The sequence below is a fragment of the Scyliorhinus torazame genome, chromosome 3, assembly GCF_047496885.1.
Source record: "Scyliorhinus torazame isolate Kashiwa2021f chromosome 3, sScyTor2.1, whole genome shotgun sequence".
Classification (NCBI taxonomy): Eukaryota; Metazoa; Chordata; class Chondrichthyes; order Carcharhiniformes; family Scyliorhinidae; genus Scyliorhinus; species Scyliorhinus torazame.
In genome coordinates this window covers 263,363,159-263,389,793 of record NC_092709.1, presented here as the reverse complement: position 1 = coordinate 263,389,793, position 26,635 = coordinate 263,363,159, and the positions used below count along the sequence as shown (strand labels likewise).

General features: G+C 47.7%; 1 protein-coding gene across 1 annotated transcript in view; it reads left to right on the top strand.

Moving 5' to 3' along the window:
- The window catches only part of LOC140409088 (gamma-secretase subunit Aph-1b-like), a 139,246-nt gene that overhangs the window by 73,514 nt on the left and 39,097 nt on the right, over window positions 1-26,635 (top strand). Inside the window, exon 4 of the mRNA XM_072497194.1 lies at window positions 4,676-4,798. Coding sequence (XP_072353295.1) covers window positions 4,676-4,798 — 123 coding nt within the window. The remainder of the gene's footprint in view (window positions 1-4,675; window positions 4,799-26,635) is intronic.

Here is a 26,635-nt window from a genome sequence, read left to right as displayed (position 1 = left end):
TCTTGTCCAGAAAGCGGAGCACTGTCCACCTCCAGAGGCTAATCAAAGTCTCCCTCCCCCATCAATCTCTCCAGCATACTCGCCACATACACCGCAGCCTCCGCACCTTCAGTGCCTTCAGCCATCCTGACAATCCTTACATTTTGCCTCCTGGAGCGATTCTCCAGATCCTCCACCTTCTCCCTCGGCCTCTTCTGGCTCTCCCGCATCACCCCCACCTCCTCCACTTTCTAATTGCCAGGCCCTGGGACTGCAGCCTCTGTTCGACTAGCTCGATCCCATATCTCAGTGGTTCCACAACCTAGGCCAAGTCTTCCAGGGCCTCTTTTGTCTGTTGCAGGAACGTATTGTTCAGGAACTCTACTAACTGCTCCGTAATCTACTGGGTGGGCAGCGCACCCCCCCCCCCCCCCCTTGCCCTCCACCAGCTTTACCTGCGGCACACCATGAAGACGCTCCAGCTGTTCATAGATTCATAGAATTTACAGTGCAGAAGGAGGCCATTCGGCCCATCGAGTCTGCACCGACCCACTTAAGCCCTCACTTCCACCCTATCCCCGTAACCCAATAACTCCTAACCTTTTTGTTCATTAAGGGCAATTTATCATGGCCAATCCACCTAACCTGCACGTCTTTGGACATCAGGGTGCAAGCCTGCAAAACCTTCAGCGAGGTCATAGAATATCATAGAATTTACAGTGCAGAAGGAGCCCACTCGGCCCATCGAGTCTGCACCGGCTCTTTGAAAGAGCACCCTACCCAAGCCCACCCCTCCACCCTATCCCCACAACCCAGTTACCCCACCCAACACTAAGGGCAATTTTGGACACTAAGGGCAATTTAACATGGCCAATCCACCTAACCTGCACATCTTTGGACTGTGGGAGGAAACAGGAGCACCCGGAGGAAACCCACGCACACACGGGGAGGATGTGCAGACTCCGCACAGACAGTGAACCAAGCCGGGAATCGATCCTGGGACCCTGGAGCTGTGAAGCAATTGTGTTAACCACCATGCTACCATGCTGCCCACTGAAGGTGGAGTATGTGGTCATCGATCCCACTACCTCATGCTAAGCGAGCGCTCTACCATTTGAGCTAATTCCCCCAATCTGCCAAGGTGGGTGAGGTGGTGGTGCTGGCCAGCGGCTGTCAACTGGAGTAGCAGGGTGACTTGACCTCCAGGCAAGGACTGGGGAAGGTGGGCGGGCAACCAACCAAAGAATCAACCGAGGGCAGGCCAGATAAACCTAGCACCCAACAGAGGCCAGGCAGTCCGCCACGAGCACACATGGTTGTTGAGGCCCGAGCGAGATGTGAGCAGTCGAGAAGTGAGGGGGCCAGGCAAGTGCTGGGGTCATGTTTTTCGGGGAGCAGTGGTCAGCGGACCGACTTGACCAGAGCTAGAGAGCTGGGCAGCATCCTGACCGGTGAGATTGAGAGGCCAGGCCAGATAGCCAGCAGCCAGCCAGGAGAACACAGTCCTTGAGGCCCGACCACCTGAGTGAGAGGTGTGAGCAATTGGGGGGTGTGAGGATCCAGCAGGTGTCGGCGTCGTGCATTTTGTGGAGCAGCAGGGTGACTCGACCACAGGCAAGCGCTGAGAGTGAGGGCTGGGTGGCGACCGGCGAGGATGAGAGCAGAGGCCAGGCCAGCTAGCTAGCCAGGAGCGTACACAGTCGTCGAGGCCCAGTCACCTAAGCAAGGGCCAGGTAGGTGCCGTGGTTTTCGGAGAATGGGGGCGACTCTTAACAGAGGTCAAGGCTGAGCGTGAGGGGATGGTGAGGGTGGGAGCAGAGGTCAGGCTAGATAACCAGCAGCAGTCAGGCAGCCAATGAGCCATCACTAGCACGCCTGCAAGCTCAGGTTGTCGAGGGAAGCAGCTGAAGGAGTGACTTGACCCCCAAGTCGTGGCTGAAGAGGGCAAAGAAGCCTGCTCTATCTGAAGATTCGCTGAAATCCAGACCAATCAGTCAATATGAAGAGACACTGAATCTGGCAGTCAAAAACGCAGACAGTTGAAAGTGAGGCAAGAGGAAGAAGCAAAGCAAAAAGACAGTTTGGCATTTTACTTTAAAAGGTTTCAAGTACTGAGCCAGCAGTGCCCAAATTGCACATTCACCCTCCACAACAGCATCCACCAAATGTTTTGATGACTTGTCTGATGACTTCGAGCTGATGATTTCCAGAGAAATCACTGCCTGAAAAACTTGAACAAGGAGAAGTGGATTGGGAAGAAACCTATCCTGAAGACATTGCCTTATGGCCAAAATCTGTTCCACTGGGTATGATTATTTTGTAATAAGTAGACTAGAGAACGTGGGTAATATAGAAAACTTGAGAAAAGTGTTTGAGGTTCGAGGCCGAAAGCAGTTTAGAAGTCTTGTTGCCTGCTCAGTGGTCGACAGACAAGTTGGTGGAGTTCCTATTGGCCAAATTTAAAAAGCAAGGCAGGCAGTCATTGAAGACTTGGCAAGAGGGGCAGAATCAATTCGGGCAGCCCTTGAGAGGGTGGAACGAGGCTGGAGTCACAGAATGCGTTGATCCAGAAGGTAGAGGAGACCTGAGGCCGACCACGAAGATCGGATTGTCTCTTTGGAGGCAGAGATGTTGGAGGGGCAAAATAAATTGAAGGCCAAGATTGATGACCTGGAGAACTGCTCCAGGTGACACAGCTAAGATTGTAGGGCTGCCCAAAGTCATTGAGGGTGCGAGAAGTACTGAATACATGAGCAGTTTGTGGTGGAAGAGGGCCTTTGACCACCCTCCTGAAATGGAAGGGAGGGGGAGGGATGACGCAGCGTGGGATCCATGATTAAAAGTGGGTTGGGCAGGGGAGTATTATATCGCACCTTTTGTAAATAAAATTTGTGTTTTGCCTTGGGTGGGTGTTAGCTAGCAGAAATGCTGGTTAACAGATGCAGTAAAGGAAAAGGTTGTGTGTATAGATGTGTGTGGATTGGGATTGCGAGCCTGGGGTGATGGGATTTTCTTTGGGAATTTTGGGATGGGGGATCAAGAGAGTGGATTGCTGATGATGAAGGTTTCTTTATGGAGCCATTGCATGGAGGGGGGTGGGCATTTTAGATAGTCCTGGGAAGTGGGTGAGGTAGAACCTGGGGGAGTCCATTACAATTGCCTTCTGGCTGATTTGGGGGAGGAGCTGGAAGTATCCTGGAGTTCCCACATAGCACACTCAAGTTGTTTAGTATGCAGGTACAGCAAGTGATAAGGAAAGCAAATTGAATGTTTATTGCAAGGGGAGTTGAATATAAAAGCAGGGAAGTTTTGCTTCAGTGTGCAACATGTGAGACTTAATCTGGAGTGTTGTGCACAATTTTGGTCTCCTTGAGAAAGGACATGATTGCATTAGAAGCAGTTCAGTGAAGGTCCACTCAACCGATTTCTGGGATGAAGGGGTTATCTTAAAGTTCGGCCATGTTGAGTCTTTATCCATTGGAGTTTAAAAAAGAGTTAGATCTTGAGTGGACTTTGACAGCAAATGCTGAAAGGATGTTTCATCATATGGGAGAGACTAGGACTAAGGGACACAGTTTAAAAATAAGGGGTCTCCCATTTAAGACAGATGAGATTTTTATTCTCTCAAGGGGTCATTGGTCTGTGGAATTCTCTTCCCCAGAAAACAATGGAGGCAGGTTCTTTGAATATGTTTAAGGCTGTGTTAGATTAATTGCCAAGGGTATAGTGGTTTGGACAGGAAAGTAGAGTTGAGGCCACAATCAGATCAGTCAAGATCTTAATCAAATGGCAGTGTATGCTCAAAGGGCAAATTGCTTGAATTTACAGTGCAGAAGGATACCATTCGGCCCATCGACTCTGCACCGACAGGACACCCTACTTAAGTCTATACCTCCACCCTATCTCTCTAACCCCACCTAATCTTTTTTACATTAAGGGGCAATTTAGCATGGCCAATCCACCTAACTGCATCTTTGGACTGTGGGAGGAAACCGGAGTACCTGGAGGAAACCCACGCAGACACTGGGTGAAAGTGCAAACTCCACAGTCACCCGAGGCTGGAATTGAATCTGGGACCCTGGAGCTGTGCCACCGTGCTCTGCTAATTTGTTTCCTTGTTTGTATGTATCTATATCAGAGCTGTCATGCCATTCCTCTATTTTAGATAGTATACCTTACTACTGATGAACCTTTATTGCTTCTCTTCTGTTCACATCATTTAATTATGGAAGTTAATGGAATATTTTAGTTAACACCGATTTTTCAAAAATGTAAATTTTTTGGTTTCTAGCTTCTTAATCTAATTCCCTAATTTTAGAGAAAGGCAAACAAAGTTGCGGTACTCACCAGCCAATCAACCCATGACTTTCCTGTGGTATTACTGAGTTTTGCCTCCTTCCTCAAACTGGAGCGCATCCCGATCTGCTCCAGCTGTTGAGTCGCTCCTCCGCAAAGTCATGCAGCTAATTTGCCCAGTAGAAGGTTCCACAAACAGCAGTGTGATAATGACCAGATAATCTGTTTTAGTGTTGTTGGTTGAAGGACAAATATGTCCAGGTCACTCCCAGGAGACAACAGAAATTACAAGGACATACTTTGAAAAAGTTCATATTTTGTTTTGAAGTGGATTTAAACAGCAACTTTTCTGAGTTTTTATTTTAAGTTGTAATTTAAATTTGTGCTTTTATATTTTCAGTGGCAGGACTTGGATTTGGAATAATGAGTGGAGCTTTTTCTGTTGTCAACATACTTGCAGGCTCCGTGGGACCAGGAACTGTAGGAATTTTTCGTGATTCTCAGTATTACTTCCTCACATCAGGTATTCTCCTTTTTAGTATTTCAAGTATTCTTGATAAATACAGCTCTAGTCTGCCAGACACACACTTCTATTGAATATTGAGTTTTCAACAAAATTATTTATTGAATTAACTGACTTAGAATTTTTTTTTAAAACTCCTAGTTCAGCATTTTAAATGTAAAATATGTTTTGTAATTTGCCCTGTTTCCATAAACCTGCTCGATCAAGAGGGTCCATGAGATGCCATGCAAAGTCACTCAATAGTGTTATGATTGTCTGTGCTGGAACTGCAGCAGGTTTACTAGGGCTAATTTTACAAATGCAAGCTACCAATTGGAGTCTTATCTGCTGGCTACATATTTTGGGCATTGATTAACTTTGAATGGGTTACAGTTCAGCCCTAGTGGAGTAAACAGCCTCCCCGAACAGGTGCCGTAATGTGGCGACTAGGGGCTTTTCACAGTAACTTCATTTGAAGCCTACTTGTGACAAGCGATTTTCATTTTCATAAATCACTTTGCATGTGCCTGTTGCTATCCTTAATGATCGTCAAATCAATGAAGCACCGGTATCTTAACACAACTGGTTACTTGTTTACCCTCTAGGTTCTCTGGTCCTTGCTAGCAAAAGGATTCTGCACAGGTTCAGATAATGCAGGAAGCATTTATGTTGCCCTTGCCATTTCCAGCTGTAGATGTGAAGGCTTGACCCCCTAGCCATGATGAGAAATATCTTATTTTGTAAATATCTTATTTTGATTAGTATTCACACTTTCAATCTAATTACTGACTTTTGTGTTGATTCTTTAGGTGTTACTCTTATGCAATTATATTTTATCGCCAACCCACCAGGATTGCCTTGATTCTCCAGGGACTTGGTTTGACCTCTTGGGCGCTGCTGTGACCAACTGGGTGGAGCGATCAACTGGGTGGAATGGGGGAATCTTAGGAACATCTAAATAAAATGTACTTTTTTTAATGCCCTTTAAACTCTTGAAAATAGTTTTTTTCCACATCACCAATATTTTTATAACTGTTTCACTACAGGAGGAGAGAGCGGTAGAGTTTTCTAAAGGTTTAAAGAGGGAACTGCAGAGCTTTGTGTCTAGACAACAGACGGCACAGTAGGGCGATAAATTAAGGATGCGCAAAATGTCAAAATTGTAAGAGGACTTTAAGAGGGTTTTGAGGCTTGGAGGAGGGTACAGTAATAGAATGAATAGAACGTTAGTACACACTTTCACAAACTCCTCCGTTGTAGTGGGAGGAACCTTTCCACACAATGGCTTGTGGCCACAGCTATGACCATCTCTGCGTGGCAGCTGCAAGTGGATATGACGTCAAATTGAATCTGGAGTGCTGGCCCACAGTCTGCAGCAGGAGGCTATTGCCTCTTGCATCTGCCGGGATCTGGATACTATGGGGAGCCTTCAGACAGCTATACAATTCCAGTCAGCCTCTGATCATTGGCTTTAATAATCCTTTTAATTATGTTAGCAAGCTTACCCACTTCTTGTAGGCGAATGGTTGTTATCCCACCAAAGCTACCTCCTTAACAGTGGTTTTGAAGGTGGTGAGATGCTGATCAATTGGCACGCCGGTTGGCACTGAGAAATTCTGAGTGCTTCTGTTCCTGTCTCCTACGGGCTTTCAAAATCCAACCCGTTGTGTTTTTCTGCATGAGAATGGGAGAGTAAAATTACCAATTAATGATTTTAAAAAAAACAGTTTTTTCATTAAGTTCTGATGCTAAAGTTTGGAAACAAAAGTTCAAAGTCCACTCAAGTTTTGAAAACTTGGGGAAAAGACAAACACAGTGAACATGTTTTTAGGACTTGCATAAGCTGTGATTCGGTGCCCATCTGAGCGTTTGAGATATATGCATACTGAAATCTCAATTTATATTGTTCCAGATGATGTGGCTTGTAGATATTTTCATGCAGTATTCTGGTCCAGAAAGTAGTACGTCAAAGTTAAATTAACACTTGAGGACCAAATCTAGTTTTAAAAGGAGCAGATGGAGATTTTATTTTCGTTCTATGGCTGGGCCAGCATTTATTTCCTATTTATTGAGGGCATTTTAAGCACCAACCACATTGATGTAGATCTGAAGACCCATATACCTGGTGCGGATGACAGATTTTTTTCCCTGATGGACATTAATGAGCCAGTTGCGTTTTCATTGCAATTTGTCATTTAATTCCAGATTTTTGTATTGAATTTAAATTTCACTATCTGCCATGGTGGGATTCGGACCCCAGAGCATTTCCCTGGAATACTGGTCCAGCGCCAATACTACTATGCCACTGTCTCCCCAGTTAGTCTTAAGAAGGTGGTGGCAAGCAGTTGCCTTGAACTGCTGCAATCATGTGGTGCAGGTACACCCACAGTGCTGTTAGGGAAGAAGTCCCAGGATTTTGACACAGCTACAGTGAAGGATAGGTGATATATTTCCAAGTCAGGATAATGAGTGGCTTGGAGGGGAAGTTGCAGGTGGTGATGTTGCTCTGTGTCTGCTGCCTTTGTTTTTCTAGATAGTAGTGGTCATGGGTTTGGAAGCTGCTGTTCAAGGAGCCTTGGTGAGTTCCTGCAGTGCACACTGCTGCCACTGGGAATCTGTGGTGGAGGGCATGATTGGCACTCCATCCACAAACAATCAAGTAGGCTGTTTTGTCCTGAATAGTGCTGAGCCTCTTGAGTGTTGGAGCTGCACTCATCTAGGTAGGTAGGGGGCATTCTAACATGTGCCTTGTAGGTGGTGAGAAGGCTTTTAAGCCTGATGGGCTTAAAATGAATTTCTGAGAAGATAAGAATAGAATTAAGAACATTTGCATGCCTGTCACAACATTTGTGTTTATGTGGATCAGTCTATTTACTTTAAAATCAATATTTGCCTAGGAATATTCTGAACACGAACCATTTGAAGAGTGATTTTATGCTGCGCAGAGCTCTCTTTAGATTGTAAGCAGGGTAAAGTGGCCTGACGTTTTGTGGATAAAAGTAACAGTGAATCATCAGTGCGCAGCACTATTGGAGTAAATTGCACAGCCTCATTGGCACAGTGGTTAGCACTGCTGCCTCTCCACGCCAGGAACGCTGGTTCGATTCTGACCTTGGGTTACTGTCTGTGTGGAGTTTGCACGTTCTCAGTGTTTGCGTGGGTTTCCTCCGAGTGTTCCAGTTTCCTCCCACAGTCCAAAGATGTGCAGGTTAGGTGGATTGGCCATGATAAATTGCCCCTTAAGCCTCCAAAGGTGTGTAGGTTAGGTTAAGGGGTTATTGGGATATAGGGTGGGGAAGTGGACTTGGGTGGAGTGCTCTTTCAAAGGATATATTTGGGTATTTAAAGAGGTAGGTCTTAAGGGATGTCTTAAAGAAGAGAAACCGAGATGTGGCAAATTTTAGGGAGGGAATTCCAGAGCTAAGAGCCTTGGCAGTTGAGTTGCACAAGAAGCCAGAATTGGAGGGGTGCCGATGTCCTGGAAGGTTGTAGAGCTGAAGGACCTTTTATAGAGATAGGGAGGGGAGAGGCCCTGGAACGATTTGAAAGCGAGGATCAAAATTTTAAAATCCAAGTTGAGTTCAACTAGGAGCCAATGTAGCTTAGGAAATACAGGGTGATTGGCAAATGTGATGTGGAAGGAGGTAGGATTTTGGACATTATAATATTGGATAAGCATACGTTTCTGTAAGATGGGAGATGGCAGTCCGGCTAGGAGATGATTGGAATAATCAAGTCTAGAGACATCACCAAGACGAGAATGAGGATTTTGGTGCAGATGAGCCAAGACAGGGCCAAATAGGGTGGCGATAGGGGTCTTAGTTGTGTTATGGATATACAGTTGGAAGCCTATCTTAAGATCAAATATGACACCAATATTATGAACAATCTGGTTCAACCGGGCACTGTTGCCATGGATTCAGTTGCTAAGGAGCAGAGTTTGTGGTGGGGACAGAAGACAGGACATTGCAGTCAATATTACAGAATTCTCACCTGATGCTGCAGAAAGACCCCTGCAAAGATGAGCAAACTCCATGCCGTGATTTTCATCTTTCCTGATACTTGAAATTGGTGCTTTATCAGTGTAATCACCAGGAATTCAACAACATTGATGTTAAGAAGCAAAGTACGAAGTCTTACAACACCAGGTTAAAGTCCAACAGTTTTGTTTTGATGTCACTAGCTTTCGGAGCGCTGCTCCTTCCTCAGGTGAATGAAGAGGTATGTTCCAGAAACACATATATAGACAAATTCAAAGATGCCAAACAATGCTAGGAATGCGAGCATTAGCAGGTGATTAAATCTTTACAGATCCAGAGATGGGGTAACCCCAGGTTAAAGAGGTGTGAATTGTATCAAGCCAGGACAGTTGGTAGGATTTCGCAGGCCAGATGGTGGGGGATGAATGAAATGTGACATGAATCCCAGGTCCCGGTTGAGGCCGCACCCATGTGTGCGGAACTTGGCTATAAGTTTCTGCTCGGCGATTCTGCGTTGTCGCGGGTCCTGAAGGCCGCCTTGGAGAACGCTTACCCGGAGATCAGAGGCTGAATGCCCTTGACTGCTGAAGTGTTCCCCCGACTGGAAGGGAACATTCCTGCCTGGTGATTGTTGCGCGATGTCCGTTCATTCGTTGTCGCAGCGTCTGCATGGTCTCGCCAATGTACCACGCTTCGGGGCATCCTTTCCTGCAGCGTATGAGGTAGACAACGTTGGCCGAGTCGCACGAGTATGTACCGCGTACCTGGTGGGTGGTGTTCTCACGTGTAATAATGGTATTCATGTCGATGATCTGGCACGTCTTGCAGAGATTGCCATGACAGGGTTGTGTGGTGTCGTGGTCACTGTTCTGAAGACTGGGTAGTTTGCTGCAAACAATGGTTCGTTTGAGGTTGCGCGGTTGTTTGAAGGCAAGTAGTGGGGGTGTGGGGATGACCTTGGCAAGATGTTCATCGTCATCAATGACGTGTTGAAGGTTGTGAAGAAGATGACGTAGTTTCTCCGCTCCGGGGAAATACTGGACGACGAAGGGTATTCTGTCGGTTGTGTCCCATGTTTGTCTTCTGAGGAGGTCGGTCCGGTTTTTCGCTGTGGCGCGTTGGAACTGTCGATCGATGAGTCGAGTGCCATATCCTGTTCATACGAGGGCATCTTTCAACGTCTGTAGATGTTTGTTACGCTCCTCCTCGTCTGAGCAGATCCTGTGTATACAGAGCGCTTGTCCATAGGGGATGGCTTCTTTAATGTGTTTAGGGTGGAAGCTGGAGAAGTGGAGCATCATGAGGTTATCCGTGGGTTTGCGGTAAAGCGAAGTGCTGAGGTGACCGTCCTTGATGGAGACGAGTGTGTCCAAGAATGCAACAGATTTTGGAGAGTAGTCCATGGTGAGTCTGATGGTTGGATGGAACTTATTAATGTCATCGTGTAGTCGTTTCAGTGATTCTTCGCCGTGGGTCCAAAGGAAAAAAATGTCATCGATGTATCTGGTGTATAACGTCGGCTGAAGGTCCTGTGCGGTGAGTAGGTCCTGTCCAAACTTGTGCATGAAAATGTTGGCGTATTGGGGTGCGAATTTGGTCCCCATGACTGTTCCGTGCGTCTGGATGAAGAACTTGTTGTCGAAGGTGAAGACGTTGTGATCCAGAATGAAGCGGATGAGTTGCAGAATTGCGTCTGGAGATTGGCAGTTGTCGGTGTCGAGTACTGAGGCTGTTGCAGCAATGCCGCCGTCATGGGGGATGCTGGTGTAGAGTGCCGAGATGTCCATTGTGACGAGGAATGTTCCTGGTTCAACTGGTCCATGGGTGCTGAGTTTCTGCAGGAAGTCCGTCGTGTACGGACTTCCTGCAGAAACTCAGCACCCATGGACCAGTTGAACCAGGAACATTCCTCGTCACAATGGACGTCTCGGCACTCTACACCAGCATCCCCCATGACGGCGGCATTGCTGCAACAGCCTCAGTACTCGACACCGACAACTGCCAATCTCCAGACGCAATTCTGCAACTCATCCGCTTCATTCTGGATCACAACGTCTTCACCTTCGACAACAAGTTCTTCATCCAGACGCACGGAACAGTCATGGGGACCAAATTCGCACCCCAATACGCCAACATTTTCATGCACAAGTTTGGACAGGACCTACTCACCGCACAGGACCTTCAGCCGACGTTATACACCAGATACATCGATGACATTTTTTTCCTTTGGACCCACGGCGAAGAATCACTGAAACGACTACACGATGACATTAATAAGTTCCATCCAACCATCAGACTCACCATGGACTACTCTCCAAAATCTGTTGCATTCTTGGACACACTCGTCTCCATCAAGGACGGTCACCTCAGCACTTCGCTTTACCGCAAACCCACGGATAACCTCATGATGCTCCACTTCTCCAGCTTCCACCCTAAACACATTAAAGAAGCCATCCCCTATGGACAAGCGCTCTGTATACACAGGATCTGCTCAGACGAGGAGGAGCGTAACAGACATCTACAGACATTGAAAGATGCCCTCGTACGAACAGGATATGGCACTCGACTCATCGATCGACAGTTCCAACGCGCCACAGCGAAAAACCGGACCGATCTCCTCAGAAGACAAACATGGGACACAACCGACAGAATACCCTTCGTCGTCCAGTATTTCCCCGGAGCGGAGAAACTACGTCATCTTCTTCACAGCCTTCAACATGTCATTGATGACGATGAACATCTTGCCAAGGTCATCCCCACACCCCCACTACTTGCCTTCAAACAACCGCGCAACCTCAAACGAACCATTGTTTGCAGCAAACTACCCAGTCTTCAGAACAGTGACCACGACACCACACAACCCTGTCATGGCAATCTCTGCAAGACGTGCCAGATCATCGACATGAATACCACTCTTACACGTGAGAACACCACCCACCAGGTACGCGGTACATACTCGTGCGACTCGGCCAACGTTGTCTACCTCATACGCTGCAGGAAGGGATGCCCCGAAGCGTGGTACATTGGCGAGACCATGCAGACGCTGCGACAACGAATGAACGGACATCGCGCAACAATCACCAGGCAGGAATGTTCCCTTCCAGTCGGGGAACACTTCAGCAGTCAAGGACATTCAGCCTCTGATCTCCGGGTAAGCGTTCTCCAAGGCGGCCTTCAGGACCCGCGACAACGCAGAATCGCCGAGCAGAAACTTATAGCCAAGTTCCGCACACATGAGTGCGGCCTCTACCGGGACCTGGGATTCAAGTCACATTACATTCATCCCCCACCATCTGGCCTGTGAAATCCTACCAACTGTCCTGGCTTGACACAATTCACACCTCTTTAACCTGGGGTTACCCCATCTCTGGATCTGTAAAGATTTAATCACCTGCTAATGCTTGCATTCCTAGCATTGTTTGGCATTTTTTGAATTTGTCTGTGTTTCTGGATCAGACCTCTTCATTCACCTGAGGAAGGAGCAGCGCTCCGAAAGCTAGTGACATCGAAACAAACCTGTTGGACTTTAACCTGGTGTTGTAAGACTTCGTACTGTGCTCACCCCAGTCCAACGCCGGCATCTCCACATTAAGAAGCAAAGTTAGCAGCCAATCACATTGAAGAATATTCACACACAGCAAGCCAAGAAGTTACCTGCACTGGTTATCTTTATCTTTCAATGGCAAAACATAATCATCTGAAAGACACTTCTGGATTTCTGCAGTTAACCGCACATGTATTATGATCCCGGACCAGACCCCAACAGTTGCTAGGATACTAGGCAGAAACCTCAATATTTAATTTTTAATTTTGTATGACTAAGTAAAGGATACCCGCTCCAGGAGTGATTCCATGCACAAATAGGGATATGGTATATTAAAATAAATGTTATTTTTAACACCGGGTTAAATTATCTTTAACATCACACCAGAAAGTGGCTTCCAATTAAACACTGCTTAACAATGACAATGAAACACTAATTTCTAACTGCAATCTTTTATCTCCGCTCAAGGAAAACCTATCCCGGGTCACAATCCATTTTTAAATATAGTTGGCAGACTCTAGAATTCTTGCTGTAAAGAGATGTCTTGTTAAATCACTGAGAAAGAGATCCTCCAGGAAACAGCTTGCAGAGTCTTGCCTTTTCAGGAACATCTTCTGTTCACAAGCAAAAATCTTTAACTAAACTGCTGGAAGGGAAGAAGCTAGTATGTTCACAGACCGATCCAAAACTAAACTTGAACAGAAACTGCTTCAACCCTTGGCAATCATCTTACTAAGCTGAACACAATGGGTGGGATTCTCCACTCCCACGCCGAAGTGGCCGCGCCGTCGAGGTTCACGACGGCGCAGAACGGCCCCGGTCCCGACCGATTCAGGCCCTGACAATGGGCCAGTATCGGGGCCGCGTCACCTACATGCGCCAGGCCTCGTCGCCCGCGTAAAAGCGGCGCCGCATAACTGACGTCATCCGCGCATGCGTGGTTGCCGTCCTCTCTAAGTCTGCCCCGCGAGAAGATGGGGGACGGATCTTGCGGGGCCGCGGAAGGAAGGAGGTCCTCCTTCAGAGAGGACGGCCCGATGATCGGTGGGCACCGATCGCGGGCCATTCCACATTTCAGGTGAAGCCTGGTGCAGGATCCCCCCCCTCGCCCCACCACAGGCCGCCCCCCCCCCCCCCCCCAGCGTTCACGCACCGCCCACGACTGCAGCGACCAGGTGTGGACGGCGCCGGGGGGAACCCGCCATTTTGGCCTGGCTGCTCGGCCCATCCGGGCCTCAGAATAGCAGGGGTGCCGGAGAATCGCCATTTTCGGTTTCTCCGGCCTGTGGCCCGTGAAACTCGACCGGGCCGTTCCCGCCGCTTGGGAGAATCACGGGAGGGCGTTGGACCGGCGTCCCCAGAAATTTTGGCGGCCCAGGCGATTCTCCCAACCTGCGTGGGAGTGGAGAATCGCACCCAATGTCTCTAATTATCTACTCCCCAGGGAACCCTCTTAATATAATCAAAAGTTCATTAGCCAAAACTTTTACGAAGCTTTAATTGCACCTCTGTCTCCAAAAAGCATAGCTGTCTATCAAACCATGATTTAAAAAAATATGACTGCAGCAGTCGCATACCTTTACTGCACCAAGTACATATAATACAATATATCTGAAATTCCTTTTATTAAAAAAAAAATGTATTTTGTTACAAACATGTATCAAATAAACACCCCTGGAAACATACTTTCCAGCAATCAACTATACCGTCTGTACAAATGTTTTCCCTTTTTCACCCCCCCCCCCCCCCCCACCCCCGTGACGAACAGCCCCTCAAACTCGGCCGCAAACATCCCCCCACCTTGTCTTCAACCCCCTTGCAGTTTGACTCATACTTTATCTTCTCCAACCTGGTTCCAGGAAGTCGTGCAGGTCGCCCAGCCAAGCTGGTGGCGATGCTGACCGCCACTCCAGTAAAATCCGCGCCGTGCAATCGGACTGCAAAACACTCCCGCCCAGAATCTTCCCAATTTTTCACAACCCCAAAACATGTGTGCGTGATTCGTTGGCCCTCACCCACACCTCTCTCACTCATCTGCTACCCCCTGAAAGAAATCACTCATTCTCGCCCGAGTCATATGCACATTGTGCACCACTTTAAACAGTATCAGGCTCATCCTTGCACAAGAGGAGGTCCCATTTACCCTACGCAGTGCCTCACTCCATACTCCCCAATTGATCTCCCTTCCCAACTCCGCTTCCCATTTCTCCTTGATCGTCACCACCTGCTTGCCTCCCTGCTCCCCCAACCACTTGTATATATCCCCAATTCTTCCCTCCCCTTCCAAATCCAGAAGCAGCAGTAGCTCCAGCAGGATGTTTCCTGGCAACCTAGGGAACCACTTCCAGACCTTTCGCGCACAGTCCCTAACCTGCAGATATCTGAACTCACTCTCCCTCGGCAGCTCTACCCTCTCCCTTAGCTCCTCGACTGGCGAACCCTTCCTCCAAATACAGATCCCTCACCTTGACCAGCCCCACTTCCCTCCACCTCCTGTATACACTAATGATCCCCCCCTGGCTCAAACCCATGATTCTCGCACAGCAGCAATAACACAGACATCCCTTCCACCCTAAAATGCCTCCTCAACTGATTCTATATCTTCACTGTGGACTGCACCACCGGGCTCCCTGAATATCTACTCCGCCATTGGCAATGCTGTCGTCAACATAGCCCTCAAACTAGACCCTTAATAAGGTTAGATCTGAAATTCCTACGTTCAACACAACTTGAGTGCTCTGATATCCATTGGAATATAGATTAAGACTGGGAAATTCTCCATGCTGCAGCATTCTTGGATGTATGTCATTTCAATTTAAAACCATTACTACCACATCTGGAGAGAATAGCATGCCTCTCTTCTAGAAATCGGATTTGTAATTTCCATCTTGCCACTGCAGCTGAGGGAGCTCCCACCAATACTTTTGGGCAGATATAAATCCTTGTAGCCAAAGATCATGTTGTGTACATGAGACTTCTACCAGCTTACATGGAGAAAGGAATTAGGTGACATAATTTACGCAAGGATTCTTTTTTCATCAATCACTTCCTTTCTGCCACCAGTGTCTGATCCCACTCACCAACAGTGGTTGAACAATTCAAGAGATAATCATTCAATGTAATGCTTGAAAGAATCATCAGCTGCTGTGAGGTAAAGTTGGTTAGAAATTTGGTAAAAATACATCTCTGGCAATACCACAAAATGGGAGGCTTCTATTGGCTTTGCTTGATATTCAATACAATTAATTGCAATTGAACACAATCTTGGGCGTTATAACTAATGGCAGATTCACTTTTGCCCATTTAGTGCCACCATCTGTGAGAACTTGGCTCCACCAGTTAACTTCTAAAACTCAACTATTTATTGCAACTATAAACACTATTTACAGAGTGCTTAATGGTCTTTCCATAGGGTCCAACTGCCAGGGCAAGTCCCAACTCCGTGCCTGATTAGGCTAGCGTGTCACATGACTCCTACAGAGAACATTGCTTAAAGGGGTTAGCTACTCTTAGCTACCTTTTACACACTGGAATAATTTAAAATTAAACAATTGCCAAAACAGTAACAATAGTGAACATGTTTGCACTAGTCCATCAATAACTCAGTCTGTCCGTTGACGACTTCTTTCTCGTAGAGTGACATAGCTCAAGTGACTGAGGTTCTTCTATTGAGGTAGTTACTGACATTTCAACGTCCTCTGTTTCCACTGTTTCCTGCAGGATCACACACTGGCCTGTTACTGGCTGATCTGACAATTCACTCTTCGGGCAATCCACAACTCTTCCTGATTGCATATATGATCAGGTTGTAACACTGGCTCTTGGGACAGCTCTCGCCCATGCAAGTGGTCCATAAGCTTCTTAAATTTGTCCTGTACTTTAACCTCAGGACAATGGCTCTGATATGGTGACAGCTCCTGATACTCAATTTGGTCCAGCTCCGAGTCCCGCCAGCACAACAAGATCTGTCTCCAGGCTATCATGGAGGCAAAAGCCAAAACATCGGCTTCTCTCCTCACCTGGCTTTCCGGATCTTCTGACATGCTGAGTAGCGCCACCTGCAGACACGGAATCTCGGGCATCACATCTGAGACCCCTCGTCAGACCCCTTCAACTTTGGACATGCCCAGAATATGTGGACGTGATTCGCTGGTCCCCCCCGCACACCTATCCACCACTTCTGCAAAGAGCTGGCTCATCCTCACTACTGTCATATGTACCACCTTAAACTGAATGAGGCTTAACCTCGCACACGACCGGGGCGCATTCACCCTCGTCAGGACTCGCTTCCATGTCACGGCACGTGCATCTCCCCCACCCCCCCCCCCCCAAAAAAAAATCTAATTCCTCCCATTTTCACTTAAACTCTTCCACCGGAGCGCCCTCCCTCTCCATTACCACGGTGGTTAGCCCTGCTACCCCACAGCTCCAGGGACCTGAGGTCAATTCTGGCCTTGGAGGACTGTGTGGGTGGAGTTTGCACTTACTCCCCGTGTCTGTGTGGGTTTCCTTTGGGTGCTCCGGTTTCCTCCCACAGTCCAAAGTGCAGATTAGGTGGATTGGCCATGCTAAATTGTCCCTTAAGTGTCCAAAAGATTATATGGGGTTATGGGGAGAGGGTAGAGTCGTTGGCTTAAGTGGGGTGCTCTTCTATGAATGATAACACAGTGAATAAATCTATGAATATATGTCTGACATTCTCCCCTCCCCAGTGTCATCCTCCAACAACAGCTTGTCTTGCAACACCGGAGGGGGCAGCCCTGGGGAGGACAGCACCTCTCTCCTCTCAAAATCCCTCACTTTGCAGGTATCTGAAACCCTTACCTTTAGGCAGCTCATACGGTTCTTGCAACTCCTCCAGATTGCAAACTTGCCCTCTATAAACAGGTCCCTAAAGTACTCTATCCCCACCTGCTGCCATCCCGGGGACCTCACATCCAACCACGGCGGTACAAACCTGTGGTTGTTCCATATCGGCGCCCAGAATGACGCGCCCGCTAACCTGAAGTGCTGTCTGCACTGGCTCCACACAGCGCTGAAACCACCACTGGGCTCATGGGATATCAGACCGGCAAGAACGGAAGGAGCACCAAAAGCAGTGCCCTTAAACTCGGCCCCCTACACAACACTTCCTCCATCTGCGTCCACATCGACCTCTTCTCCACTGCCCATTTCCTCACCCTTGTGATTTTCGCCGTCCAATAATAATTCATCAAATTCGGCAACATCAGCCTCCCACCCCCTCCAAAAATACTTTCCTCACCCGCGGGGTCTTCCCTGTCCAAACAAACCCCCAAATTATCCATTTACCTCCCTTAAAGGACTTGGGACAAAGATGGGGAGGTTCTGGAACATGAACAAGAACCCCCTCTCCCTCTACCCCCTCTCCCTCTACCCTCTCCCTCTACCCCCTCTACCCCCTCTCCCTCTACCCCCTCTCCCTCTACCCCCTCTCCCTCTACCCCCTCTCCCTCTACCCCCTCTCCCTCTACCCCCTCTCCCTCTACCCCCTATCCCCTCTCCCTCTACCCCCTCTCCCTCTACCCCCTCTCCCTCTACCCCCTCTCCCTCTACCCCCTCTCCCTCTACCCCCTCTCCCTCTACCCCCTCTCCCTCTACCCCCTCTCCCTCTACCCCCTCTCCCTCTACCCCCTCTCCCTCTACCCCCTCTCCCTCTACCCCCTCTCCCTCTACCCCCTCTCCCTCTACCCCCTCTCCCTCTACCCCCTCTCCCTCTACCCCCTCTCCCTCTACCCCCTCTCCCTCTACCCCCTCTCCCTCTACCCCCTCTCCCTCTACCCCCTCTCCCTCTACCCCCTCTCCCTCTACCCCCTCTCCCTCTACCCCCTCTCCCTCTACCCCCTCTCCCTCTACCCCCTCTCCCTCTACCCCCTCTCCCTCTACCCCCTCTCCCTCTACCCCCTCTCCCTCTACCCCCTCTCCCTCTACCCCCTCTCCCTCTACCCCCTCTCCCTCTACCCCCTCTCCCTCTACCCCCTCTCCCTCTACCCCCTCTCCCTCTACCCCCTCTCCCTCTACCCCCTCTCCCTCTACCCCCTCTCCCTCTACCCCCTCTCCCTCTACCCCCTCTCCCCCCTCTCCCTCTACCCCCTCTCCCTCTACCCCCTCTCCCTCTACCCCCTCTCCCTCTACCCCCTCTCCCTCTACCCCCTCTCCCTCTACCCCCTCTCCCTCTACCCCCTCTCCCTCTACCCCCCTCTCCCTCTACCCCCTCTCCCTCTACCCCCTCTCCCTCTACCCCCTCTCCCTCTACCCCCTCTCCCTCTACCCCCTCTCCCTCTACCCCCTCTCCCTCTACCCCCTCTCCCTCTACCCCCTCTCCCTCTACCCCCTCTCCCTCTACCCCCTCTCCCTCTACCCCCTCTCCCTCTACCCCCTCTCCCTCTACCCCCTCTCCCTCTACCCCCTCTCCCTCTACCCCCTCTCCCTCTACCCCCTCTCCCTCTACCCCCTCTCCCTCTACCCCCTCTCCCTCTACCCCCTCTCCCTCTACCCCCTCTCCCTCTACCCCCTCTCCCTCTACCCCCTCTCCCTCTACCCCCTCTCCCTCTACCCCCTCTCCCTCTACCCCCTCTCCCTCTACCCCCTCTCCCTCTACCCCCTCTCCCTCTACCCCCTCTCCCTCTACCCCCTCTCCCTCTACCCCCTCTCCCTCTACCCCCTCTCCCTCTACCCCCTCTCCCTCTACCCCCTCTCCCTCTACCCCCTCTCCCTCTACCCCCTCTCCCTCTACCCCCTCTCCCTCTACCCCCTCTCCCTCTACCCCCTCTCCCCCTACCCCCTCTCCCCCTACCCCCTCTCCCCCTACCCCCTCTCCCCCTACCCCCTCTCCCCCTACCCCCTCTCCCCCTACCCCCTCTCCCCTACCCCCTCTCCCCCTACCCCCTCTCCCCCTACCCCCTCTCCCCCTACCCCCTCTCCCCCTACCCCCTCTCCCCCTACCCCCTTCCCTCTACTCCCGCTACCCCCTCTCTCCCGCTACCCCCTCTCTCCCGCTACCCCCTCTCTCCCGCTACCCCCTCTCTCCCGCTACCCCCCTCTCCCTCTAGTAAAACCTCACAAACAGAGGCCCAACTCCTCAGTAGTCGTATGCAGGGTGATCCTATATGATATCAGGAACCTAATCAACTTGCTATTTAAAGATGTGGGTGGTAGCTTCTTCAAGCCAGCCTTGAAAGTCTGCACTGCCCTCTCAGCCAGTCCATTGGACGAAGGATGATACGGTGCCGTTGAGGAATTGAACTAACTATTTTATATCACATTCTATCACATTCGTTTGTCATCGTTCTGATGTTTTATTCCGTTAAAAGTCATAAAATTCTGAAACTCGGCACCAGAAAAAACAGTTCCGTTGTCTGGAATAGGGACCTGTGGTACCCCTTGGGTTGTGAAACACTGGTGCAGCTTCTCAACTGTGGCATAAACAATTGTAGATCTCATCTCAACCACCTCCATCCACTTTGAATTGGAGTCCACTAACAACAAAAAACATCTTGCCCATAAAGGGTCCCACATAGTTGACGTGAGCCTGAACCCATGGTCGGCCTGGCCATTCCCATGCATGTAACGGTGCTGCGACAGGTAACTTCTGCTGAAATTGGCAGTGATCGCAGTGCTTCACCACTCTTTCAATTGCAGTGTCGCTGCCAGGCCACCATACGTAGCTTCTCACTAGCACCTTCATTTTAGACACACCTGGATGGGCACTATGTAACTCTTCCAGTAATAATTCTTATCCTGGTCTGGCAATGACCAACCGTTCTTGATCCCCAAAGGATGACATCATCCTCACAGCTAAGCTCGTCTTTCCTGATCTGGTACGGTTCAATTTTCTCTGAAGCTTCCTCTTTCTGACATCCATACAATATCATCTATTTCACCTTCGACAACACTGTGGCTCTGTTTGTTCAGTACTCAATCTGTTGTGCCGACCCTAGTAAAGTGTCCTGAAAATTCATGGCCTCTCTTGCCTCTTCTGATGGTGTGCGATGTGCACCGTCACTGGCAAAGAAATATGACTTGGCTATCTGCATTGGCTACTTGTGTACCAGGATGATGTTCAATGGTGTACTCCTAAGCCCATAAGAACAACGTCCAATGCTGTATCCGGGCAGAAGCTATTGTTGGAACTGCCTAATCTTCCTTGAATAAGCTCAACAGTGGCTTGTGGTCTGTCACTAAAGTGCAATGCCTGCCATATAGATATTGATGGAACTTTATGATGCCACAGATGATAGCTAGATCCTCTCCCACAATTAGTGAATAGTTGTTCTCCACTTCGGCCCTTCAAGCCCATTCATTATGATCATGGTTGTTCATCCAACTCAATATCCCTAATCCCGTTTTCCCCCATATCTTTCGATCCCCTTTGCCCTGTGCTATAGCTAACTGCTTCTTGAAACCATACAATGTTTTGGACTCAACTACCTCTTGTGGTACCTAATTCCCCAGGCCAATCACTCTCTGGGTAAAGAAATTTCTCCTCATCTCTGTCCTGAATGGTCTATCCCGTATCCTCCGACTGTGCCCACTGGTTCTGGTTATGGGGGTAAAATGGAAAGTGCGGATGATGTAAATGTTCAGCCAGCGTCTTACTGAATAGCGGATCATCCTTGAGAGGCCTAATGGCCTACTCCTGCTCCTATTTCTTATGTTCTTTTCCGAAGTCTGTGTACTTTTTATATAGTTAGTGCCCTTATTATTTCAATGACAGCAGATGCCATTTCCCTGGCCCTACACTCATCCCCCACAGCCAACGCCCTTTCCCTGGCCCTATACTCATCCCTAGAGCATCTCGACAACAACGACTCCTATTTATTGACTACAGCTCTGCCTTCAACACCATAATCCCAGCCAAGCTCATATCAAAGCCTAGGACTTGGCTCCCCACTCTGCAACTGGATCCTTGATTTTCTGACCAACAGACCACAATCAGTAAGAATAAACAACACCTCCTCCACAATAGTCCTCAATACCGGGGCCCCGCAAGGCTACGTACTTAGCCCCATACTCTACTCCCTGTACACACACGACTGCGTGGCAAAATTTGGTTCCAACTCCATCTACAAGTTTGCTGATGATATGAACGTAGTGGGCCGGATCTCGAATAATGATGAGTCAGAATACAGGAGGGAGATAGAGAACCTAGTGGAGTGGTGCAGTGACAACAATCTCTCCCTCAGCAAAACTGAAGAGCTGGTCATTGACTTCAAGAAGCAAAGTACTGTACACACCCCTGTCAGCATCAACGGGGCCGAGGTGGAGATGGTTAGCAGTTTCAAATTCCTAGGGGTGCACATCTCCAAACATTGTCCTGGTCCACCCACGTCGACGCTACCACCAAGAAAGCACAACACGCCTATACTTCCTCAGGAAACTAAGGAAATTCGGCATGTCCACATTAACCCATACCAACTTTTACAGATGCACCATAGAAAGCATCTGATCTGGCTGCATCACAGCCTGATATGGCAACTCAGAGTCGTGAACACTGCCCAGTCCATCTCACGAACCTGCCTCCCATCCATTGATTCCATTTACACCTCCCGCTGCCTGGGGAAAGCGGGCTGCATAATCAAAGACCCCTCCCACCTGGCTTACTCACACTTCCAACTTCTTCCATCAGGCAGGAGATACAGAAGCCTGAGAACACGCACGAACAGACTCAAAAACAGCTTCTTCCCCGCTGTTACCAGACTCATAAATGACCCTCTTATGGACTGACCTCATTCACACTCCACCCTGTATGCTTCATCCGATGCCGGTGCTTATGTAGTTACATTGTATATGTTGTGTTGCCCTATTATGTATTTTCTTTTATTCCCTTTTCTTCCCATGTACTTAATGATCTGTTGAGCTGCTCGCAGAAAAATACTTTTCACTGTACCTGGGTACACGTGACAATAAACAAATCCAATCCAATGAACTAATAATCCAAATGGCCTGGAATAATAATTCAGAGAATGTTAGCTCTAATTCAGCTGTGATAGTTTGAAAGCTTTGTTGTTTTTACATGCTGGCATCAGTAAATGTGACCATGAAGCAGGCACATTGTTCCAAATCTGAACTCCTTCAGGGAACAGCAACATCTTACATTTATCTACTAGCTTTAACATAATAAAATGCCCGAAGTTTCTTCACCGCAGCATTATGAAACAAAGTATGACCCAAGCCACAGAAGGCGATTGATTGGGTTAGGTGACCAAAATTTTGTTTAATTAAGTGTCTTAAAGGTGGATAGAGAGAGGCGTCGGGAAAGTATTCCAGAACTTGGAGATGAGGCAAATGAAGGTGTGGTTGCCAATGGTGGTGTTTAAAATCAGGGACGCAGAAGAGGAAGGAAAGGAAAAGGAAGGAAAAATACTCCCATCTGTCAAGTCTCATTCCCATGCCACCATGGTTGTCTCTTAACTGTTCTCTGATGTAGCCTTAAAAGCTATTTAGTTGCATCAAGCCTGCAGTGGTGGAAGAAGGACTTTGTAGGTACAACTAGAGATAGACAAATACTGGCCTTGTCAGCAATGCCCGAGTCTTCACGATAAATTATGACACAAAATAAAACTGCAGTCTTGATTCTGGAAGGTGGGAAGGAAGCCACCAGAAACTGGAAATATTGCCTAGACTTGGGATCTGATTTTACTTTTCCCACTGCAATCATAAGTGTAAGGCCCCGTGTGCAGAAGTACCAACCTCAACATGGGAATTTATGAACCAAAATCTTAATTTTGATTTTGTTTCCTGTATTCTGCTGGATAATGTTTCTGTTTGTTATCCTTCCAGTTATAATCGCACAACTATTTGGAATTCTGAGGTGAATATGTAAGGGCAGGTGAATATGTAAGGGCTAGTGCATAAATTTAAAAGCAAGTCATTGTTTGCTTATAGGCATAAAAACCAGTTTGCAACCTTTAACAGAACTGTATACTTGAAAGTATATTTTAATGCTTATAAAGACTCTGGTTTTAGAAAATTAGGCTGAAAAAATAAATTGGGAGGTGTAAAACAAATGTCTTGAATCGGATCAGATATAGCACTTGTTTGCTGGCTGGTGAATTAGAAGCGCTGTTGCAAAAGGTGGGTGTGATGTTGACCTGTTTACCTCTCTAGAACATCCTCCGATGAGGATAGCAATACAGTAGTTATTTGCGCTTTATGCTGTCTGCAGGACCTGAGAACTGGTTGAGGATGGCACACGAGAAAGAAGTTGCCACGGTAAGACTATGTAGCAATACTGTTTAACAGTCGGATGATCCAACTATGCATGCCACAGAGCGTTTCTCTCAACATTTAGTACTGCCTCCTGCCCTGGTAACTTTTGCATTGCTTGTGTTCCATCAGATCACATTTACGCTGCAACTGGCACCCTTTGCACACTCATGCCCCTAAGCAACTTGTTGCATAATACAATTTAAATGCATGATGCGTGGATAGACACATGGGGTGGACTGCAGATGGGCACATGGCTGTCTTATGATCCATCTACTTTGGGACATAAAATAGTGTTTGTCACCGTGCTGTTGACATTCAAAGGGAAAGAAAATTATACTCTGGTCATGCTGAACTGTGCATTGTTATTTGTTCAATATATGCGTGGAGAGCATATTACTTAATATTGCAATGAACCTTATCCCAAGCCTGAAGAAGTGGAAGGAAGCAGAGATTGTTGAAGAAGGAGGTGACCTAAATTATGACAGGTTCTAGCATCCTTATTATGCATGTTGATTACAGGTGTTCTTAGAGCAGATGACACAGACTTGCAACTGATTTTGTGTTGATTCTGAATTTGCAGAATCATTTCTGTCCAGTCATTGCAAAGTAGGTGTGCCAGTGGTATCAAATAAGGTTGATGTCGTATTAGTAAATGCAGACAATGCTACTGTTGTGCTACTTGGTATTCCTGTCATGTGTTATCGTGTACACTGCTTCAAGATATTCTTTTTGAGATACTTAAAACCAATCCTCATACTTGTGTTACGATTCCTATGGCGACCAATAGTTTTTAAAAAGGTATCTGAATTTCCTGTGAGCAAGTAGAAGGATCGCAAGACAAGCTTTCAAGATTTAAGACTTTTACTGTAACGAAAGCAACAATGACTAAGCACTATTTCAGTAGGCAACCTATACTCTAAATTACAGAAAGGAAACACCCCATTTAATGTTTTTAGCATGCCTAAAAATCCCCCGCTATGATGTTGACACTGCCCCTTAAGTGAATGCTTCATTCGCCCGGATCCAGTCCAAAGCTATTCTCTGCTCCTTATAGCTTGCATCGTTTTTCCTTTTCCTGCCGCAAAGCTTCTAATGCCTGAACTGACTTTCATGTGAGGGATATCCTGGAGATTTTTACCTCCAGGCAAAGCTCGGCAAATCTTCATGAACTTGGACCCTTCAATCTAAGTGTAAACTCTGACCCTCCATCAGCATGGTGAACAATAGAGACTGCTTGCCTCTATTTTTAATTCTCTCTCGTACGCTCGCCCTCTCTGCTGCCTTGTGCTCTCTTTTTCGCATTCTTAGATTCTTGCCGACTAACCTGTCTTGTGAGGGTCATGGATATCTTAAAGAACCTGTACACTTATATTACAACTGCTTGCTATGGGCTCGTTCCCCTCTCAAAGCCCATCTCCATAGCAAGGTGAATCACGGGGGCCTTGTATCCAGGTAGAAATGCTAATTAGCTATCCTTTAGACCTACAACTCCATTATACTTGAAATTAAATAGACAATCTAGTGCATAACCACTTACAAAACCAGACATTCCAACACCCATGTGAGACTTGGAGACTAAAGGTCTATCCACTGTCATCAAAGATATCTTTGTAATTGTCCACAGGTGTGAACATCTTACCAGTAAATCAATCTGGACCTCATAGTTCCCAAAGCAACCAAACCAGTCAGGCTTGTTGTCACGCAGGATTAAGAGCAGACCACATGACACCATTCACTTTACAACCTGTTTACTTGAAATAAACAATTCCAAAATATAACAAATGTAATATTGGTAATAGATTTCAATTTGAGGGGAAAGGAAGAGCTTTTTTTATGTGGCAATTTTTAAAAAAAAAAATATTTTATTGAAAATTTTTGGTCAACCATCACAGTACATTGTGTATCCTTTACACAATAATATAACAGTATAAGTAACAATGACCTGTTTTATAAACAAAGAATAAATAATATATAACGAAAACTAAAACTAAATGGCAACTGCCTTGTCTCAGATAAACACTCTCCAAAAATATGATTTAACAGTCCAATATACAATTATTTATAGCAACGACCTATACATATTATATATATATATATATATATATATATATATATATATATATATATATATATATATATATATATATATATATATATATATATATATATATTAACAACCCTGAGAGTCCTTCTGGTTCCTCTCCCCCCCCCCCCGGGCTGCTGCTGCTGCTGCCGCCTTCTTTTCCATTCCCTCTATCTTTCTGTGAGGTATTCGTCGAACGGTTGCCACCGCCTGGTGAACCCTTGAGCCGATCCCCTTAGGACGAACTTAATCTGTTCCAGCTTTATGAACCCTGCCATGTCATTTATCCAGGTCTCCACCCCCGGGGGCTTGGCTTCCTTCCACATCAACAGTATCCTGCGCCGGGCTACTAGGGACGCAAAGGCCAAAACATCGGCCTCTCTCGCCTCCTGCACTCCCGGCTCTTGTGCAACCCCAAATATAGCCAACCCCCCAGCTTGGTTCGACCTGGACCCCCACTACTTTCGAAAGCACCTTTGTCACCCCCACCCAGAACCCCTGTAGTGCCGGACATGACCAGAACATGTGGGTGTGATTCGCTGGGCTTCTCGAGCATCTCGCACACCTATCCTCTACCCCAAAAAATTTACTGAGCCGTGCTCCAGTCATATGCGCCCTGTGTAACTCCTTAAATTGAATCAGGCTTAGCCTGGCACACGAGGACGATGAGTTTACCCTACTTAGGGCATCCGCCCACAGCCCCCCCTCAATCTCCTCCCCCAGCTCTTCTTCCCATTTCCCTTTCAGCCCATCTACCATAATCTCCCCCTCGTCCCTCATTTCCCTATATATATCTGACACCTTACCGTCCCCCACCCATGTCTTTGAGATCACTCTGTCCTGCACCTCATGCGTCGGGAGCTGCGGGAATTCCCTCACCTGTTGCCTCGCAAAAGCCCTCAGTTGCATATACCGGAATGCATTCCCTTGGGGCAACCCATATTTCTCGGTCAGCGCTCCCAGACTTGCGAACTTCCCATCCACAAACAGATCTTTCAGTTGCGTTACTCCTGCTCTTTGCC